General features: G+C 40.1%; 1 protein-coding gene across 2 annotated transcripts in view; it reads right to left on the reverse strand.

Moving 5' to 3' along the window:
* Positions 1-4301: 4301 nt before the first annotated feature.
* Positions 4302-22449, reverse strand: part of pvalb6 (parvalbumin 6) — a 57453-nt gene continuing 39305 nt past the window's right edge. The window contains exons 1-5 of one of the 2 annotated variants that reach the window (XM_005949326.3): positions 15838-16210; positions 7464-7542; positions 6897-7029; positions 6661-6770; positions 4302-5063 (exon numbers count right to left, since the gene is read on the reverse strand). In XM_005949326.3, coding sequence (XP_005949388.1) covers positions 5038-5063; positions 6661-6770; positions 6897-7029; positions 7464-7524 — 330 coding nt within the window. In that variant the 5' untranslated portion in view covers positions 7525-7542; positions 15838-16210 and the 3' untranslated portion in view covers positions 4302-5037. Of the gene's footprint in view, positions 5064-6660; positions 6771-6896; positions 7030-7463; positions 7543-15837; positions 16211-22449 lie in introns of those variants that run through there. The other variant, XM_005949325.3, reaches the window with a different exon arrangement.

Raw genomic sequence — 22449 nt, forward strand, 5'->3', positions numbered from 1 at the left:
ATTAACTCTCATCCTACAAAATCCACAGAGGCATACTTTTTGTCACGGGTACGTATGAGCAGCCAGATCTAGTGTTTCAGATTTTTTCTGCATTCAGTACACACTCCAGGCCTTTACAATCCATAACATTAATAGAGTCACAGTACTGTGCAAAGGTCTTGAGCCACCTGTCTTGTTACCTTGAGTCAGACTTTCTTTAAACTTGTGGTCTTGAACAGCAGTCCAGCCCTTCTGAAGGAAAGCATATATGGATACGAAAACACAACAGAACACTATTAATCATGGATTGTAGAGCAGAAGCACCGAAGAACTATTCCTGACGTCTGCTTAAAAAAAATGACAAGAAAGCTGCCTGAGGGAGATCAGGTTGTGTCTAGGGATGGGTATCGTTTAGGTTTTATCCGATACCGGTGCCAAACCGGTACTTTTGAAACGGTGCCGGTGCTTAAACGGTGCTCAAACCTGTGCTTAAAGAATGGAGAACACAAACTTTGTCCAAAAGCGTCTTATGTTTTTATTTTTAGAAGTCTCTTTTTTTCTGCAAAATTAAAACCAAGTTAGCCTTTTCTATTGATACAACATACCTCCTTTGGTTGGAACCGGTGCTCAAACAATGGAAAACACAAACTTTGTCCTAAAACCTCTCATGTTTAGCTGGGTTTTTTTTGTAAAAAGATAACAATGTTAGCCTTTTTTGCAGCTATTGGGCATATATGGTATCACTCTATCAAACAAGAAGACAGCCGCATGTAACTACGACAGTGTTTGCTAGTTCACCTTACGTGCATTAATGTAATAACGTGGTTAGCCTACTCAACGTAAATTACACACGAACAAAATTAAGCTACTCGCCCAGAGAAGAGCGGCTGCTGCTGCCACCATCATCCGTTATCATTTCTGCTACACTGGCAGGGCTAGGGGCCAGGACTCTACTCTTTGGGTTCTTGGGGGATGTTGCTAACTCCGGGTCCAATAGCAGGCACCACACCCACAGTAGATGTGCTCGTGTGAGGTCTTGCAACAAGCTATCAAATACGGTGCATTTCTCGGCTTTTAAAACAACGCTATGCGTCACCAGGTGTTTCATCAATTTCGAGGTGTTACCTCCTTTGCACAGTATCACCTTAAAGCACTTGTTGCAGGCTGCTGAGTTTGCATATTTTGCTGTGAAGTACAGCCAGACTTTTGACCGCTTCGCCTTGGGCATTTTTAATCTGTAGCTCTGCTCTAAAAGAACGTACGTACCTGGGCCCGCCTACTATCCTTGGAAAGGTAAAATGATTGGCTAGAATCCAAAGTGCATGACATCTCAGGGGGAAAAAAAGCACCGAAATGTGCGCTGCTTTTTGGTCTGGTTACTACCGTTTATGTCGCGTCTGAATGACATGTATTCAGCCTTTATTATCCCTGGGGCCCATACTTAAACTGAGGTCTCCTTTTACATACGTATAAGAAGATCACTGGTTTCACACACCCTAATAATGCTTATTTTATCAGGTGCCTTTATTTGACTAACATACAATGTTTTGATTAGTTGCAAAGACATTTTACTATGATGGTTGTTTCATCTCTGTCTCTCTTCCACAGCATGTCTTTGTCCTGTCTTCCTTCTCTCACCCCAACCGCTCGCAGCAGATGCCACCCGTCCCTCAGCCTGGTTCTGCTGGAGGTTTCTTCCTGTTAAAAGGGAGTTTTTCCTTCCCACTGTGCCAAAGTGCTTGCTCATAGGGGGTCATATGATTGTTGGGTTTTTCTCTTATGTATTATTGTAGGGTCTACCTTACAATATAAAGCTTCTGAGGTGACTGTTCTTGTGATTTGGCACTATATAGATAAAATTGAATTGAATTGAATTCATGTGGTAGTTTATTAGGAATCCGAGGTACCACAGTATGGTAAAGGATTGTTAGGCAATTTACAGGGAGTGCAGAATTATTAGGCAAATGAGTATTTTGTCCACATCATCCTCTTCATGCATGTTGTCTTACTCCAAGCTGTATAGGCTCGAAAGCCTACTACCAATTAAGCATATTAGGTGATGTGCATCTCTGTAATGAGAAGGGGTGTGGTCTAATGACATCAACACCCTATATCAGGTGTGCATAATTATTAGGCAACTTCCTTTCCTTTGGCAAAATGGGTCAAAAGAAGGACTTGACAGGCTCAGAAAAGTCAAAAATAGTGAGATATCTTGCAGAGGGATGCAGCAGTCTCAAAATTGCAAAGCTTCTGAAGCGTGATCATCGAACAATCAAGCGTTTCATTCAAAATAGTCAACAGGGTCGCAAGAAGCGTGTGGAAAAACCAAGGCGCAAAATAACTGCCCATGAACTGAGAAAAGTCAAGCGTGCAGCTGCCAAGATGCCACTTGCCACCAGAAAAATCGAGAAGATACAAGACAAGTGTAGGGCAACAACTATACTTGCCAAAACAGCTATAGGATCAAAATAGCGGAGGTAGGGGAGACAAAGGGCCTGCGACCAGCCAATTGCTGAACTGGAGTAGCGTCACGCCAAAGCACTGCACATTGCATAGAGCTGCATCACTGCCAAACACATGTCAAACTCAGAGACATGGCCAAGGTAAGAAAGGCTGAAAGACGACCACCACTGAACAAGACACACAAGCTGAAACGTCAAGACTGGGCCAAGAAATATCTCAAGACTGGTTTTTCTAAGGTTTTATGGACTGATGAAATGAGAGTGAGTCTTGATGGGCCAGATGGATGGGCCCGTGGCTGGATTGGTAAAGGCAGAGAGCTCCAGTCCGACTCAGACGCCAGCAAGGTGGAGGTGGAGTACTGGTTTGGGCTGGTATCATCAAAGATGAGCTTGTGGGGCCTTTTCGGGTTGAGGATGGAGTCAAGCTCAACTCCCAGTCCTACTGCCAGTTTCTGGAAGACACCTTCTTCAAGCAGTGGTACAGGAAGAAGTCTGCATCCTTCAAGAAAAACAGTGATTTTCATGCAGGACAATGCTCCATCACACGCGTCCAAGTACTCCACAGCGTGGCTGGCAAGAAAGGGTATAAAAGAAGAAAAACTAATGACATGGCCTACCTTGTTCACCTGATCTGAACCCCATTGAGAACCTGTGGTCCATCATCAAATGTGAGATTTACAAGGAGGGAAAACAGTACACCTCTCTGAACAGTGTCTGGGAGGCTGTGGTTGCTGCTGCACGCAATGTTGATGGTGAACAGATCAAAACACTGACAGAATCCATGGATGGCAGGCTTTTGAGTGTCCTTGCAAAGAAAGGTGGCTATATTGGTCGACTGATTTGTTTTTGTTTTGTTTTTGAATGTCAGAAATGTATATTTGTGAATGTGGAGATGTTATATTGGTTTCACTGGTAAAAATAAATAATTGAAATGGGTATATATTTGTTTTTTGTTAAGTTGCCTAATAATTATGCACAGTAATAGTCACCTGCACACACAGATATCCCCCTAAAATAGCTAAAACTAAAAACAAACTAAAAACTACTTCCAAAAACATTCAGCTTTGATATTAATGAGTTCTTTGGGTTCATTGAGAACATGGTTGTTGTTCAATAATAAAATTATTCCTCAAAAATACAACTTGCCTAATAATTCTGCACTGTAGAGTTTGAGAACTCATCAAAAGATCTCAGGAAACAAAGTTTTCATGGTAACTTCATCCTGTGATAGAGGATGTCATTCCCACATACTTCTTTCTATAATTCCTCGGGTTTTGTCTTCCTCAAACTTATCGTAACTGTCTGTTGGAACAAGCATTGAGGTTGTCTCCGCAGCACTGAGCTCAATAGTCTCATGCCCGCTAAATAAAGTGATATCCTTCGAGCTACAGATCTGTGTTTATTTGCTCAGGCAGTAAAATGTTCTACTAAAGAAGATAAAGATTCCTGTGTTGCCTGTTTGGGTCCTCCGCTGGGGATACTTAACCCAAATTGAACCTCGGCATGAATCCAACTGTGTTAATGGCTCGACAGCATGGTTCTCAAACTAGTATTGCACTTTTGAGTAAATGGGAGATATGGCCTTTTAAACCTCCACTCCGCCGAGGTTTTGTTTATGCCACAGATTATATATTAAGAAATATTTTTTAAAAAATGATACTGTGTGATCATTTTAACCCCCTTAGACACAGCAGTTTTGTTTTTGAAAGTACACCTTCTCATACAACATTAGGGGGGTTTTTTTTCAGCTGATCTGCTTGATAAAGGAAAAAGTGACAGAATAGAGGAAGGGAGAAAGAAAGAAGGACAACGAGATTGAAAGTGTAAAATCAGATAAGAGTCACATCAAAGGAAGGAATTAACAGAAGCGACTTAGTGAGTCAGCCTTCTCAAGGCTTTTCTTTTTTCCACTTTATTTTGTTCTTTCACAGCTTGACTTCTTTCTTCTTTTGGTGTGTTTTACAACAGCTCATTACCAGAGGAGAAAGGAATGGATGGATAGCTAGATAGATAGGTTGATGGTGTGGGAGAGGACAGAGGGGAGCGAATGCAGTAAGGGGCACTGAGCCAGACATGAGTAGAGAGAAGAAGAGAAAAAAAGATAAACAAAGAAGGGAAGAGAGAGGAAGAACTGGTTCATGGAAATTGAAAGCTAGGAAAGGATGCAAAGTCAGAAGTAGAGAAGGAAATGAGGGTCTTTCTTTTATAATCTCTGTTATCTTTATATATCTACTTTATGCTTTACAATGTAAGTTTAACTCCTGCAGGCATGTTTTTTTTAATCTATACATAAACAGAAACAAGAACAGTTTGTATAAAACGGATTAAATAAATAGGGTGAATACGGCTAAAGGGGAAACTCGGGACGTGAGGAGGTTGCACAGCACAGCCTACTTCAGTGCAGCATTGTGTTTCGTGAAAACTGCAGGTGGGAGGTGAAGAGGAGAGGAGTGATCGGAGTGGGGATCGGCTTCAGCCTGGTGGGAAGGAGAGGTGTAGGTGCTGGCGGAGGTGGAGGAGGAGGGGGAGGTGGGGGGATTGCCAGGATGTGGTGTTGGTTGCCATGTGATCCTTCATTGCAGTGGGAGCAGAAGAATTATTCTTTCACAAGGGCAGCAAATTCTGAAAGAAGGAAAAAACCACAACCTGTTAGGAGAGTGCGAAAACAGCAAAACATCGAAACGCTGTTGAGAAGCACGTGCAGGCGGGTTTATTTTATGCACAATGTTTATACCCTGTCAATATCAGAATAAGGTTTTGAGACTTATCTGCATCAAACAAGTTATCACATGCATGCCTTTAAAAATCATGTCACACTGTTATCTCTGGGTGGGCAGTTGAATTTTCTTCAGCTTACAAAAGAAAATAAATGTTACTTTTCTTAAATACTTTCTGTATTTAATCAAACACATTACAATTACAGAATTCGGGGTTTTTTTGTAGGGACAACTCGGGCCTTTAGAAAAGAACAAGAACTAAAAAAATGAGTAAGATAAGTAAAAAAGTGACTATGATTTTTTTCGTTTTTAAAGGCCCTGTCTACACATACACGGCTTTTTGATTCACATAGTTTTTTCATGTGTTTTGGACTGTCATCCACACAGAAACTGCAATTTAGATAACTGAAAACCAAGCTATAGAGAAAACACCTTCCAGGGTGAATGTTTTCACAACCTGATTTTTATCTTGCAACATCAAAGATGGGAACCTTTGTCGCCTTTTTTGACATCAGGCTGCACACCACAATATTGCTTCATCACCATCTGTTGCTTTAGCAGGTTTTTTTTCCCCCAACGTTTCCATGTGGACAGAGATTTTTTTGAAAAATCCTAATTTTAAAAAATAGCTGTGTAAGTGTGGATCTGAGTTTTCAGTGAGTGGGCTGATGATTCCTATAGGCGGACCCACCGGTAGACAGACATTTGTATGAATTCTGCATCTACTGTGGGTCTCAGCTTTTGCATAATCGTATGTTTACTATATTAAGAAGACAAAAACCATATCTATCAGTTCTGTATCAGGGTTTAACTGTACATCCTTGCCACTCTAAGGACAAAGATGTTCATCCAACCCTTTTGTACCACATGCCCTTTATCTTTAGTTGACTGTTGTGGTTAGGGTGTCACTTTCAGTGGCTACATCGCCCACCGGTTTTTGAAATGAACAGATATAATTACACATTGAAAAAAAAATGCAGATTGACAGCAGAAGAAACGTATGGTCAAGTGGATTTCTTTTATGGGTGTGAGGGAGTTCACTAGGTCTTCTAGGACATAGATATCTCTTAATTCAGTTTTAGTAGTGGATGTAAAAGTGTCCAGATGAGTTCAAGATTCAGGATAATTGTCTTAGGCCATATAACGTGCCTGCTGCAGCAGAGGTGATATACAGTAGCTTCTGTTTATGGATGTGATCACAACCACACTGCTATGGCCAATTTCAAGGAGCAAGGCTAAATTTTAGTAGTGTGCTTTACCCTAAAGTTCAAACTGAAAAAACGTTTCTTTAATATGAACATTGACAGATTTGTCCTTAAAATTTGCCCTGATTGCTTTTTCTTGTTTTTTTTCTTCATGATTTTATCCATGAAGCACTAAACACATGCATAGATGAATGAAAATAGGAATTAAAAAAACCCTGCCATTTGGGTTTTTGTGTTCTTTATGTGTGGGCCTTTATTTAATAATAGAATAATTTGATGTATTTGTGTTGCGTTTACCATCGACTCCAATCTTGCCGTCTCCATCCTTGTCAGCTGCTTTTAAAAATGCTTTGGTTTCTTTGTCTGTCAGGTCCCTGCCATCTTTGGCAAAGCCCTTCAGGACGAATCTACGAGAGGAAGCAAAGAAGATTGGATTTGTGTCACAGAATGCTTTTGTGTGGATAATTGTTACTCTTTTGGGGATTTCTTTGCACACACATGTGTGTTTGAGTGCATGTGTTAGTTTGTCTCACTTGAGTTCTTCCTCCTCTATGAAGCCGCTGTTGTCCGCATCCAGCACCGTGAAGACCTTCTTCACATCGTCGGCAGACTTGGACTTCAGACCCACCAGCTCAAAAAACTTCTTGTGGTCAAAAGAGTCAGCAACTGGACACACAGAAAAACACAGAAGCCACATCAGGACTGTGACGATTTCATTTAAACTCCTCTTGATGCCTATTAAAACTTGATAATCCAAAAAACAGAGTGATTTAGATACGATTGGATCTTCTAATGTTTAAAAAAGAGACAAAGCTTTTTTTGGACACTTAAAGGGCATCAAATTCCTGACGTAAGTAAGTGTGAATATTCACAAACTGTCAGAACATGGTGAAATACAATTAAACTACTGATTTCTCAATGTCGAGGGAAATTTCTTATTCTGTGTTGGTCTGGTTAATGAAGGCCAAAGGTGGAAAATTATTTTTTATAAGTTGAGTGTAACCGATATAGAACGACGTAAGGGAAAAAAACCCCAAAAGTTCTGGCTCCAGCTTTTTTTGGGACTAACTTTTTCCCGTCACGGCTGTGCTGGTACTCACCTGCAAATGCATCTAGAGCTTTCTTGATGTCATCGGTGTTGAGGATGCTGCTCATTGCCATCTCGGCTGTTGGAGGAGGCTAAAATAAGTCAGGGGAGAGAGACTGAATCAAAAGAGAAGACCCGAGAGGGGACAAGGTTAAAAGCAAGGTTGCCAGAGAGCAGAGACAGTACTGAGACATTCTCGTATTACACTGGTGACACTCTAGAAATGGAGCAGGAAATCAGGACGTGTGAGAAGGCGGTGATGAGTGACAGAATGAATTAGTGACAGTAAAAGAGGAGTGATAAAGGGAAAGAGGAGAATGAGAGGAGAAAGGTATCCTGCTGTAGTAGGGTGTTGAGAGATACGGGAAGTGAAGGAGGTTTGTTTGTGGCATTTCAGGATGTAGAGCCAGGGCTGCGGAAATTAAAACAAAAATCAGGATGGAAGGAGAATACCAGAATGATGGAGACGAGTGATGACAGATTGACACAAAAACAAGTGTGCCTTTCAAATGTTTTCCATTTTATCTGTGTCATATCTTTGAGGTGGTAGGGACACAAACAGGGCGAGAGGCCAAATCAGCAGGGGTTTAACAGACCATATGAGTCCTCTGCTGTGTTTGAAATATCACCGGAGAATTCAGTTTGTCAGCCCACTCCAGATGGAGAATCTTCTTCTTGTGCCTCGTGCTATGAAAGGTGAACCCTGCGCTAAACTGCGCTTTGGCTTTTTACTGCGTGTGTGTGACTGAACCTGATCGCTGCTTATGAAATTGTCACTTTCCCGCTGACTTTGACTGATGCCCTCTTTCCTTCTGTTGAGAGTGTAAAGACACGTGTATGGGATGTATACATTAGACGGTAAACACAAATCTGTAAGAGTGGAGGAGGAAGTTATAAAGCTAGAGAGGAGTGGTGCTAAGGGGAAGCGAGTTATGTGTGGATTAGAGGAAGTAGTACTCCGATTTCACTTTACAGGCAGGCGAACCATAATGGGGTTTTGTGGGCAACACATTATTTTAAGTAGGCTGTGTGATCAATGAGTACTGGTTCACTCACATCCACACGAACCTTTGCCTGAATGGACAAATGTACGACTTTCTGCGCTATTCACAGTTCACCAGAAAAATGTCTTGGAAATCAGGTGAATAATACATTACATTGAAATTAGAACATTAAATCACAGCATTTCAGAACGTCAGGTGCAGGCTATCACACAACACCACACACAATAGATGTGCAGTGAATTTTCCAGACAGACTAACTTCAAATCCACAGCAAAAAGCCAAAGGTCAGCAGAGGACACCAGCCAGCCGAACTGTCTTCCAGAGACTAACTAGTTGAGGACATTTACTAGATCAAATAAATTTTATTTAAGTTATTCACCAGTTTTATTCCATACTAATCAAAAATGATAAACTGGAAGCATATGTTTTACTTTGTGTCCCACAAAGTTGCAAAAAATGCTTGCCTAGAGTACCAATGACATCTCTGGGAGTTTACATCATCCTAAATCTCTCATTTTTGTGCCTCAGATAAAGCTGCGTCACAGTGGAAGTTACAAATACATCAGAAGCCAAAGACTGTGTAGCAGAGTGTAAAATGGGAAGGCACAGGGTCCCTCATATTTCAAACACAAGCTCAGCAGTCATTTCATTAGGGACACCTGTTCATCTGCTCATTAGCACAAATATCTAATCATCAGTCACGTGGCAGCAGTTCAGTGCATTTAAGCATACAGATGTGGTCAAGATGACCTGCTTGAGTTCAAACTGAGCATCAGAGTGGTGAAGAAAGGTGATTTAAGTGACTTTGAGTATTGAGCATGGTTGTTGGTGCCAGACGGATATACTGCTGATGTACTGGGATTGTTCCACATAACTGTGTCTAAGGAAGTAGACTTAGTTATGTGGATTGAAATAGAGAAAACATCTAGTGAGTGCTGGTCCTCTGAGAGAAAATGCCTTATTGATGCCAGACATCAAAGGAGAGACTGTTTTGAGCTGAAAAAAGGCAAAAGTGATTGACTGACAAGATACACAGAAGAACATCACTAAACACACAACATCTCAAGAACCTTAAGCAGATGTGGTCTACAGCAGCAGAACACCACAGCGAGTGCTCTTTCTGTCAGCTATGAACAGGGAACTGAGGCTGACATTTGAATGGGCTTAGCAAAATTGGACAACAGAAAATCATGTCCTAGCCTGATGAGTCTTGATTTGTGCCGGCATAGGAGGGTCAGGTTCAAGTCAGCGGTGATGGTGTCCACCCATCTTCTGAAGGCTGATTTCAGCAGTACAACACACCATCTCACAAAGCCAAACTGGCTGTGAATATAAATGTGGACCAAAATCTCTGAGGAATGTTTTACAGCACTTTGTTGAATCTATGCCACCAAGAATTAGGGCAGCTCTAAGGACAAAAAAATGGTCCAAACAGTTGCTAGCAAGATGTACCTAATGATGTAGCCAGTAAGTGTACACGTGCAAAACACTTCAAAACACTCAAAACAGTGCCCTTGCAGCAGGTCCTGTATATATTGGCGTCACAATCACTATATTCTCCTATGAGAACACAAAAACACGCAGACAGACAGAACGATTCACAAGGTGAAAGCAATACCAGCCACACTGGAACGCACGTGATCCCTAACGGTGTCCTGACACCTTCAGTTAACGAGCAATTAAATCTGATATCTGATACGTAGTTTGATTCAAATGCAGATGCCACGGAGATAATCAGCAAATCAGAACGTAATGTCACCCCATGGCAGAGCACAGTCCACACACATCCTCTAATACCTGTCATTCATTTGTGCAAGCAGATGTTAACAATAAAGAGATTTTTTATTCAGCGTCTAGCTCATACAGATGGGGGATGAGCATAAGCAGAGCTACTTTTTTTAAGTAGCGTGTTTCAAGCAGCTTAACAGCATCTTAAAAATTTAAAAATGAATCGGTCACTCTCAAAGATGGAGAAAGAAAGAGGGTGGAGGACAGGAGGAGAAGAGATGATTTCCAAGGGTAAAAACTTGTCAGCAGGTGACAGGTGAAAAATTTAATTCATATTACTTTCAGTTTTTTATCCAGTGTTGTTAGGGCTGTCTGATTAAAAAAAACACCAGCTTGTATTTAAGACAATACGTTTTCTATTTTATACAATATACTTGAAATCTTCAGCCCTTTCATTTTAATCTAGTTAAGGCTTCAAAATATCCTATTCTGAGGTTGTCTGAAACATAGCAACACTAACAAATTAACCATAATGCATTCACCAATTATCAACAAGTGTGCTTAATTTCATAGTAATCCATCTTCTTAATTTTTTAACATGGAACACATTTGTAAGAGTCTGACTTCAAAGATTAGTCAGATGCTCTGGTGGAAAACTTTGAGAGTTGACGGAGTTGAACTGTCTCAGCTAAAGTCATAGGAATGACACTCCATCATCATTTTCCTTGGACCGTCATCAACACTGTGTTCTCTCTGTTCAGCAAATGATACTGAACTGGCCAATATCACCCCTCCGTCCTTCTCACTGTTGGAAATACGGTCTGTATGACCTATACATTTCCGCAGGTTGCAAATGACTCATGCCGCCTGTTCTTTGCTGCATCATGCCTCAGATATCACTGTGTTTAATAGCCACAATAAAACGAATGTTTAGCAGCTCTTTATGTACCTTTATGACCCTTAACGGTTAAGCAAACCTGTCTTCAGAGTCATTTTGGTTTCAACTATACACCAGTAAATTCATGCGAATGATGCTTTTACATGCTGACCAAGCCTGTCCTCGGAAAGACACAAAAAACTGCTAAAATCCAAAAATCCATCTTTGTGATATTTCCTGTTACAGTAGCACATTTGACCACGCAGACACACCTGCACGCATACAAACAGACTAACAGTTCACCTTGTGAGGATGGTAAAAATACACCAAAGTTAATCTATAACATCCCAGATCTCTTTTAATAATCTATTAAATAAATTAGGTATTTGAGGAAATGTGCTGATTTTCTTCCTTGGTGTCATTTTATTTCATTTTTAATGTTGGTAATGTCTATGTGATTAGTAGATCACATGGCATTCATTTTAATTCTCATCGATGCAATGATCTAATCAGCCAATCACATAATTCAATTCAAATTCAATCTTTATTGTCCCAAAAGGGAAATTAGTTTAGCAACAGGATAAAAGTAAACAAAACAATCATATAAAATGACAATGATAGTAATAGAAAATCCCAGAACGGTTATATGCCATTTAGGAGACAGGATGCAGTAGGGATAAAAGAAGCTTGGAGTCTTTTGGTCTTCCTCAGAGGTCAGAAGGCAACAACTCAAACTCACTGTGAAGTGGATGGTTCGAACAATGAACAATAGAATGAGCCTTTCTAAGCACATTTTTATTGTAAATGGCCAAAAGTCCATCTTTCCAGCGCCCTGAAATTTTGCTAGTAGTTTCTACCAAAAGACCCAACCGATTCTTATTCCTCACCATCAGGTTACCAAACCAGGCAGCGATACAAAAAGACATCACAGATTCGATAAAACTTCTATGAAACAAAGACAACATCTCAGATGAGACATTAAAAGATCTCATTTTCCTTAAAAAGAACAGTCTTTGTTGAACTTTTTTAGTAGTGGCATCAGCATGAGATTCAAAACACAGTTTATGGTCAAGTACCACAGATATTTATAACTCTCAACGATCCCAATATCAGCAGTTTTAATGATAGTGGGTGATGAGCTATAAAAGAACTTCCTAAAATCAATAATCATGTCTTTAGTTTTTGACACATTGAGTGAAAGGAAGGACTCATCACATTAATCCACAAAATCATCTACAACCTGTCCATGGCCTGACTCGTCCCTCACCAGGAGACTGACGATCACTGTGTCATCAGCAAACTTCAGGATGTGTCTGTTCGTGAAATTGCTGCGACACTCATTCGTGTACAGAATGAACAGAAGAGGAGAGAGAGGCAGCAACCCTGGGGTGATCCAGTACAAGAGGAGAGCACATCAGAAAATACATGATTCACCCTCACGCATTGTGACCTATTAGTCAGAAAGTCTGTCAGGAGAGTGGCATAGTTGTTGGTGCCAGATGGAGTGGTCCGAGTATTTCAGAAACTGCCGATCTCTTGAGACTTACCATCTCTAAGGTTCATAGAGAGCCGTCTGGGAAAGAGAATTGCCAATGAAAGAGGTCAGAGAAAATGGCCAAGCTTATAGGAAGGCAACAGTCGATCAACTATTCTGTTTATAGAAGAGCATCTCTAAATACAGAAGCAGAAGACCACACTGCGTGCCAGCCCTGCCTGCTAAGGAAGGGATACTGAGGCTACAATTCACACAGAAGTGCCAAAACTGGATAATGCAAGACTAGAAAAAAAGCTTGTTTAAAAATAAATAAATTCAGTTTGCTCGACTTTCTTGCAAAGTCAAATGAGAACACTTGAAATATCAGGCGTACCTGAAGTATACGATACTGGACTCAGAATAGATTGGAAGGAAGTGGATGAAATTTGTTCTTAGCATAAGAGAAATCCACATACCAACAACTCTAAAGCTTATTCATGGGCATATTATATATTTGTTTTATCAAATGTACTAATGAGTGAGAAAGGTAATCAGCAGATTTTTTAAAAAGTTGACAGATTGCTTTAACTCTAAACTTTAATGTCGGGGGATTTCATTCAATACCACGAAATGAATCTAAAACGAACAGCCATAGTAGCACAATTATTAAGAAGTCAACATGATCCATGTCCACAACAAGCAAAGTCCATTATGCATTTATGAATTTATTCATGTATTTCAAAGTGTGGACTCAATGACTGCTTTGTATATTATTTACTTCTTATTGTTATTACTTGTAGTAGTTTATTAAAATGTCAGATAATGAACCATTTGTAATTTTGCCTATTTATTAACAGAGTAATTTATTTGTACACAGTGTATACAGTAACACATTTAGCTCATAATTGGTGAAATGTTTGATTATTATTAGATGACATCTTTTGTCTGGCTAAATAAAAAATTGAAAGTTATTCTACAAAGACCGAACTTTAGAAAACGCTTCGTATTTCTTGAGGATAAAGTAACATCTCAAAGGCAGTTCTGGTTTACACAAGGCTTGCCTGTGAACCTTTAAAGTGGGGAAAGACTTGGGAAGTCACATGACTCTGATGGTCTTGCTAGGTGTGGGAAACCCAACTATAGTGCAGGAGTGCCAACTCTCCAGTTTACAGTAACAGCTGCATGGATGTGTGAATATATTTGCGTGTGTGTGTGTGTGCGTGTGAAAGTTTTTAAATGTGTTACTGAGGTGCCAGGCAGACTCGAGTAAAGAGGTGGAATGCAGGAAGAAGAATATACTTGCATTTCAAGAAACCTGAGCCGTTTGCGCTCATTTGAGAATGTGAATCTGAGAGAGTGTGTGTGTGTATGTGTGTGTGTGTGTGTATGTGTGTGTGTGTGTGTGTGTGTGTGTGTGTGTTTGAGAGGAACTCTGTTAAAAGCTGAGGTAATATGTGTGTGCCAGTGTGTGTTAGACTTATATAGATAAACCAAGGCAAGGTGCCCCTTCAGTATTACTGCAGTGTGAACTGAAAATGAACCTTCTTCATTTTTTCTCTTTCCGCCTCTCTGGCATTTTACAGCAATCTAACATTAAACAATAAACACATTATAGTGGAATTATTGTTATTATGTGACTTAAACACCCCTCAAGCTTTATGCTGATTTAAGGTTTCATTACGATCGCCAACAGCGAGGTTTATTTTGTAATTAAAAACTCCACAATTTTTCATTTGGCCTATAACCATACAGTGCATTTCATATCCCTACAAAAGATTTCAGTATTTAACATTTGTCATTCAGTTCCCTTAAAGGGTGCCAGCAGCTTTAGCTACACCATTAATGTGAAGACAATGAAGCACTCTAATGGGCTATTCTTTCTTGAAACAAAGGGAGCCCTCAATGATTTTCTTTCTCCCTGAAAGCTTTTAATCTGAATCGCCACTGATCTGCAAAATTACCTCAACCAGAGCTATCTGTTAGAGTGCATAAGACTGCTTATCGATTGTATACCGCTCCTTATGAGAAGAGATGGTACAGTGGTGTCAGTTCCATAACTGAAACAAACACACTTGTGCGTGCATGTAGCCACGGGCGACTGCAGCGAGTAAAAAGAGGATTTGATAAGAGCAGCAGAGGCATGGGGATCATCTGGCTGTTATCACCACTGGCCACTGTCTAATCCGCTGGCAGGTACGGGAGAGGATAGCTTAACCACACAGTTACAGCTTGCCATCAGCAACAGCGCTGCATTTGTGGTTTGCATGTGCGTATGTGTGTGTGTGCAGAAGGATCTGTGCATTGTTTTACAAGAAAATATTCAGTTCCTGGTCAAAGGAAAACAAAACTTGTAATCTAATCATAACAATGATCATACAAATAATTTTTTAGACATTTCAGTGTGCTATGGGCTGAATCTGTTAGTCTGAAGTGAAGCTTTATATACATGGGGTGTGTTATTGTGTATTTCAAGCAGGAGACATGCATTTTTTTGCTCTTCCTCTACAGTAAGTTTTTAGAGACCAGTATATAAGAGATATGTCATTTGGCACCTGAAGTAAAACTGTACTTTAAATTATGCCAACGTAATAAGAATGTCCTGGTGTGAAGCAGATACACCATTAATGACGACCCACGAGCAAAGATGGCAAAAGTTGTACCGCTTTACCCGAGGGGCACGTCCCTGTGTCATGTTTGCACCAAAAAACTCTGTCTCCTCATTAATTAAGACTGCAACCACTAAAGTATTGTTCTCCTCATTAATATTCATGGCACAGTTTAGTATGTGAGTAATATGCAACATTTTAATCATAAGCACATGGATTTATTCTCAAGAGAAATTTCCCGTACTTCATCAGCATTTTGCTACAGATGCATTACCATGGAGCACGGACAGGACACTGCTTTCAATCTCATTAAGTGGTAATTAAAATTTGACCTTGACAGATTTCACACGTAAGCGGTGTTGCAAACCTGTGTCCTTTAATTCTGGCAGCAAAGCGTTACTATCAGAAAGTGATTACTTTGTTGATATCCTGTCGCTCTATCTAAATCTAAGCAGACTCTATGGAGACAGTGAAAGAAGGCAAATTGCTTTTCCTGTTTAGTTGCATCCATCACTGCATTTGATTAGAAAGCAAAGCCAGCTCATCAGCCCTGTGAGGAAGGTACCTGAAAATCATTGTCAAGTGTGATCTGCTGCAGGTTACACTTAAAGCACTGGCCTTTGTCGTTTCATCTCTCATTTATCGCTGTCTTTTTCTTTCAGGCAAACTTTTTGTCTCTCCCTCATTCTTCCTCTTACCTTGTTGCTGGTGGACGGGTTTAAGGCGGGAAGAGGGGCGAGATGGGTTCAGGAGGGATGTCCAGTCAAAGATCAGAGGCTCTGCTCTTTCAGTTTTATACCTGTCCTCTCCAACTATTTTAGGATGAAAAATGGGCTCCGGGTTCAGTGTGGGGACAGGGATGTTATCCTGCTAGGTTGGCCTGTATCGCTTTCCTGACTGGGCCCGTGCAAATCAAACATTACTATTAATAATCTTGGATCAATCTCCACCCCTCGTTCCAGCCAGATTTCTTTTCTTATGCTCACCCTTTCTCACCCCTCCCTCACTCTAGCTCTCCCTCCTTCCAGCCATTCGATTTCTCCACCTAATTTTCTCACACCTCCCACCCGAGGGACTTTGCTCTGTCCTCTAATCCGTCTCTGATCCTATCACTCACTCCACTACTTCTCTTTGCCTCTCTCTCTCTCTCTCTCTCTCTCTCTCTCTTCCTCTCTCTCCATTCTCTTAAACTTTTAATTTTCACTTTTAATTCTCCTCTACGAATTCCTCCTTTAAGGCATTCCACATCATCAGTGACAAATTACAAGGCCCTGCTCTCTATCACTGTTGTTTTCTATCTCTTGATCATTTAAACTGTTAGAAAGTTGGCATACAAAATCGTCTTTAGGGTATTTCTTATGATGCTTTGTCTAATAATCTTTTTTTTAGTTAGTATTGATGCTCAGGGTTTCCTGTATTGTTATACTTTGTCGTTTACACCTGTGGTGGCAAAACATTTTTGATTTCTGTTTATATCCCATGGTGAAATTTGTCATGTGGCTAGCAAGCTAATTAAGCTAACATTAGCCCCTTGAGTTGGCTGTAAACGTTAGCTAATTATGCTAATATAAGCCCATGAGGTAGGTGCAAACAGGATACTTAACAATACTAGTTTGGTTATCTAGAATATATAGTGGGGAAAAAAAGAAGAATACATTTCCATAAAGGGTATATTGGGCCCAAAGCAAACATTCCTAAATCCAATGTAAAAAAGAGGATACATGAGAGAAGATTTCAGACATGAAAAAGAGCCAAGTTAAAAGTTTCTCAAAAATAAGTCCCCACCCTTGGTATTGTTAACTCTGTGTGGCCTTATGTGTGATTTATACTTCTGCTTTGAATCGATGTAGCCCCTACGATGTTTCCAGCATTTATACCAATGCTGGGGGTGTTGCTTTGCAGTTTTGCTGCCAAAACAGTACTTAATGATAATAATAATAATAATAATGGATTGCATTTATATAGTGCTTTTAGTTCCCAGTGAACACTAGTTCATCCATTCTCTTTCCATTGATTTGGAAAATCGAATCAGAAGAACAGGTGGCCAGGAACTGACAGAAGCCAACAATATGTTCACAGTGGGTCAATCAAAGCTAGCTAGGGTTTCAGAAGGGTTTGCGGATGCTATATACCTACAATGTAGATTTAATGCAGAGGCATGAATTTCACTTTTAGAAGAAACTGCTGTGGCTTACCCAGGCTGCTGATTCATACCTCGTTACTTCCTTTCTAAGGGAGGGGCTTTGTGAATCGTTAATTGTTAGATTTTCTAAAATCAGTTTTCTGAAGTTAAGATATGAATTAAGGAAAAGAAAATTGAACAGTATTCTGAATAAAATTTGCAGAGAAGTACACCTCCACAGTGAACAGTGCAGAGAAAGAACCTGCAAGAGGACCACGCTGCCGTTGATCACTCAGGCAGTGGCAGGTATTACATCTCCGGCCCAGCAGAGCACACCCAGTGCAGGAATTGTCCCTGAGGCTCACTTATAGATGTGAAGTACTTATAGCTGTGGAAACAGCTGTTTCCACTAAAGAATCGCTCACAGTGACCTTTAGAAAGACAGTCCAAGGCTTAGGCACTACTCCCTACATGTAAGAGCCGTAAACAAGTCTGTGTTTGTGTGTTTGGGACTCGTGCATGCATTGTGAATGCTGAGTGCAGGAGTGTGAGTGAGACATTAAAAACAGGGGTGTGTATTCTCTGTCGAGCGACTGTGGACACCAGGTGCTATCATCCCAGTTACTGTAAAGATATTGTAGTTATGAGGCTACTATCAATTTCATGCTGGGTATTTATTTTAGAAAGAAAAGTGTTTAAACGGGCAAAGATTTATTATCTTTGCCATCTAATTATGAAATGTTTTGTATATTTGCCTGAGACTGTCATCACCATGACTTTGCAATCCTTACAAGGTTTTAATGGCATTAAATCGAGTTCTCCAATGACCTTCCTAGTCTATATAATGTTACTGGTGGTGTCTGCCATTCTTATGAGGGATTTAAACCGCCCCCAAATGATACTGACCTCTTTCTTTTCCGATCATACATTTTTAGTTACAACATGTTGACAGAAACTGGGAAACTGAGATATGAGATCAGTAATCTAGTCATAGTTACTTGTAGGGTGGCAAAAAGCAATGATATGAAATTGAAGGTACTGACAAATACCTTATTATGTTCAGGTTTAGGATCATATGTGAGAACTCGAAACTAAAAATAACCTTCTCTTTTAATTCCTCTGCCCCTGTCCTTGCTGCTGTGTATTCTCCTTTTTCTTCCCTCCATCTTTATCTAATTTTGTTGCAATGTTGTGACAGGAATTTTTATCCCTCCTTCCACCCATTACGTTTTTTTGCTAGTACACTCCTTTTAAGTTCTCACTTTGTCCAGCCAAAGAGCCGCAGAGGGAGTTACCTTGATTCCCTCATTGCCTGGGTGTTTCTCGCTGTTGCCTGCCAAGAGGAGTCAGCAGGGTGACAGGACGAAGGAGGGAAGAAGAGAGAGACAGAGAGAGAGCTGATGGAGTTGTGACAACTGAAGCCAGGAGGGAGATAAAGGTGGGTGATGAAAGTGCAGAAATTAAAATAGTAATGACAAAGGAGAGATTTAAAGAGGAATGCAAAGAGAGCATTCTCTCTAGTGAAGGAGTAGAGGGCTAGAAGGTTGACAGTAGATGATGCAAAGGAATTTCGATGTAAGATGGTGTACAGAGGGGTTGAATGTTGTGGAAGCAAAAGGACCGAATGTGAGGAAGGATCAATCCCAGAGTTTGCCTTATGTGTTTGGGTTTATCTCAAACCCCAAAGACTGCAGGACTCCAGGTTCATCATTGGCTCACATTTAGAGACAAAACACAAATCTTTGGGAGTTTTTCTTTTTTCTTTTGTCCCAATACCATGGCAGCACAGACTCCACCCTCCTGAACAGCATCTGAATGTTTCCAGTCGCCCTGCTGCTACAAATGATTGGTTTGCCGCTGCACCGTTTTCATTAAAAAAGATTTTTGGCTCGTGTTTACTTATGGGACTCCCATTTGTCAATGTTTGTTTGAGATTGCTCCAAATGGATTTGGATATGTTGTTGTGCACAGAATGGCACATTAAGGTGGAAAATTACAACCTACCTCTCTGATTCATTGGCAGCAGTCATGCAGACCGGATCTACTCTTAATCATGCAAACTCGTTTGGCTCATTATTGGATTCTCCTGAGTTTATCTGGCTTTGTTAGTCAAATCATGATCAAATATTTGTGTAAGTTATTTGCGTTAAAAAACTGCTAATTATTGAGTTGGTATTTAAGATTATGACTATTATTTCCTCTCAGATTATGTCTTTGGCCTCCTTTTTAAAAGGATTCTAAGCAAAACATGATTACTTATCACATCAGAACAAAGGGAGGTTATTCTTGAGATCAACTAAGATGATAAAGTATAAGGTAGAATTCCAAGGAGGAAAAGAAAGAGAAATGCTAATAAGAGAAGTTGGGTTGAGTGAAATTCCTTTGAGCGGGAATCCAGGTAAGCCAGCATAATGCAGTCACAATGGGAACCTGGTAAGTACAAAGAGATAGGGAAAAAGGAAGTTTGCTCCGAACTATCTGCTTCCCTGCATATTTTAAATGCATGGATGTACTGCAAAAAAAAAATGGTTGACCTCTTTCTCTCTTGTCTTCATATTCTTCTGGAGGAGGTAGGTGTCATTATCTCAGCGTCTTTGTGAAAATCTACACTCAAGAGATGCCTTTGTAAATGGAAACATAGAGGGATTGCAGCAAACAACTGGTTACACTCCAGAACAAGAGTGTTAGAAAACATCTTAATTCTTTGGGTACATCAAACCAAGATGCACTTTTACCAGAATGATGGGAAGAGAAATATCTGGAGAAGAGAAATAAATCATGACCCACAAGCATACCCCGACATCTGGAGCAATGTCATGCCATTGGGGTGTATGGCTGCCAGTGGAACTGGTGGTCACTAGTGTTTAGTGATGATTTGACTGCTAATAGAAGCAAAACTGATGGGACAGAGCTTCACAGTGCAAAAGGATAATGACCCAAAGACAAAAGCAACCCAAGAGTTTCCTATTTTGATGCCTAGGCTGTCACTGATTGCAAAGGATATTTGTGATGTTATGATTATTATATTTATGTTAGTTTGTCCAATCACATTTGAAGCTCTAAAAAGAAGAACTGTGTATGAAAATAGGTGTTTAGCTTCCTAAATACTTTTGTTAAGTCTCTTGAATTAAAAGCCTTTGAATTACATTTAGATTTTTCTTTTAAATCCACTGTTCATATATGGATGCAAAATCACCCTAAAACATGACACGTGACCTTATGCACACTAAACTCAAATACCTTGACATCCCAGAAGTTATCCTATCTTGGTGTCATCTGATGAATATCGTCTCATAACATGCTACTGTCTTACTCTGCAGATGATATCAGTGTCAACTTTCCAGTTCATGACACAGAGGTCTAAGAATGGGTCTTGGTATGACTGTCTGAAATATCCTTCTGTCCTAGATACAGTAACCTTGTGATTCTTTTGGAAATCCCCACCCCCTCTGATTCTCTTTCTTCCTCCACTAACAAAACCAATTTGAAAAATGTGTCATCTCCATCTAATGAAAATATATATGTTGGGTTGTCACCGCACAGTAACATTTAATATGGCATAAGTTTTCAAAAATGAGCTCAGCATTTATACAAGTCTCTGTGATCCAAAAGCTCCGGCTTCAGATTGCACTGAAAATTCAATTTCAGAGAGACAAAGAGAGGAGATATGCAGATACTGCTATTGCTACAAATCTTGCTGAGAGTAGCAGCCAATCCAAAGAAAGTGGCCGTCATTTGGAAAAGCGGCCAAAGATGGGGAAGCTAAAGCAGCTTGTTTCAAGCAGTGGATGAATTGGAGGGCCACATCAGTGCCTACCACAAAACAAATAAGGATTACATTGAATTATGAATCATGCAAAGCTACTACAGTGGCTGGAAGGGAACCTAATAAGCCCCCTTTGAGATTTTTATGTGCTACTTGCATCCAAATCAAATCCAGGCCTCTTTTGAGGATACTTCACTGTGCAAAAATCTGATGTGAGGAAATGAAATGTTTTAGGTTAGAATGTCAATAAATGACATCAGCGACTGAAAGGAACAAAAAAAAAAATCATTTTTATTAAAAGAATTAAGAAATAAATATGTAAATACAAGTACTCTTGTATTCCTTGATAGAGACACACAATTTTTTTTAAATGTAACATCCCCGACACGCGCGTACACACATAAGCTTTAAGAGTGTTTGCGAAAGAGAAAGCTGGAGAGAACAGCCATCATCTTTGTCCTCCATGTGCACTATTATATTACTGTGCCTCAGCAGTGCTTCCATCCATCTCGCTCTCACATCGAAATGCAGAAAGAAAAGTAAAGTACACAGAGTTGTGAGACAAAATTTGATAGATTGACGGGAAAAGTGGCAGCGAATCTGACAATAGGAGAAAAAGGGAAAAGATGTGTAATAGACAGACAGAATAATCCACCTGGTTATTCACCGTAATAATCATCAGTCCCCCTTGAACTATAGAACTGCATCCCGTAAACCTAGAAGGTTTCTGCAAATTTATAGATGTAAAGGACCACTCCTTGCTGCAGGGTCTGAAGATATTGGACAAAGATACCCAGAGACTTGGAAGTGTGAACGAATGATTGACCTGTCTCTACACACAAAGGAGGATGATGTACAGATAGAGAAGAAAGGTTGATGGAAGGTGGAAAAGGACGAGACAAAAAGCTACATCGAAGAAAAGAGGATTTTGCTGGATGCGATTTAGGGTGGAAGATGTATGAGTGTGGCTGTCAGATATCCATCTGTGTGTTTATCTTTTGGTCTGGAGAGTTGAGAAAATAAAATTTCTCACATCGAGCGACTGTTGAACTATCCATGAGGTGACAGTGTTGTCATCAGCTGTGCCTTCATCCCTTTTATTTTTCATGTGGCCACAGTGAACATGGTAATTTTGTTGAAACAGTTGTCATGCTGATTTAACAAGATGAGGATGAAAACCCTTCAGCTGATTTTCAGAGATTCACCATCTTTCGTATTAAAGGAAGTGATTTTATCTGGTGACGCTGGCGCACACCCATCAGGAGTAAGATTATCATCCCATAGATTTAAAAAAAAAACCTACGAATCGAGTTAAGAGCTTAACAAGTTACTGTGATGCAAATAAGAATATGTCTCGTGGATATGGTGGAAAATTACTTTGAATTGTTAGTGTCAGCATCCATGATCAAAATGACAATGCCT

This window comes from Haplochromis burtoni, unplaced genomic scaffold (genome assembly GCF_018398535.1).
Source record: "Haplochromis burtoni strain Fernald_Lab_line unplaced genomic scaffold, NCSU_Asbu1 Contig_301, whole genome shotgun sequence".
Classification (NCBI taxonomy): Eukaryota; Metazoa; Chordata; class Actinopteri; order Cichliformes; family Cichlidae; genus Haplochromis; species Haplochromis burtoni.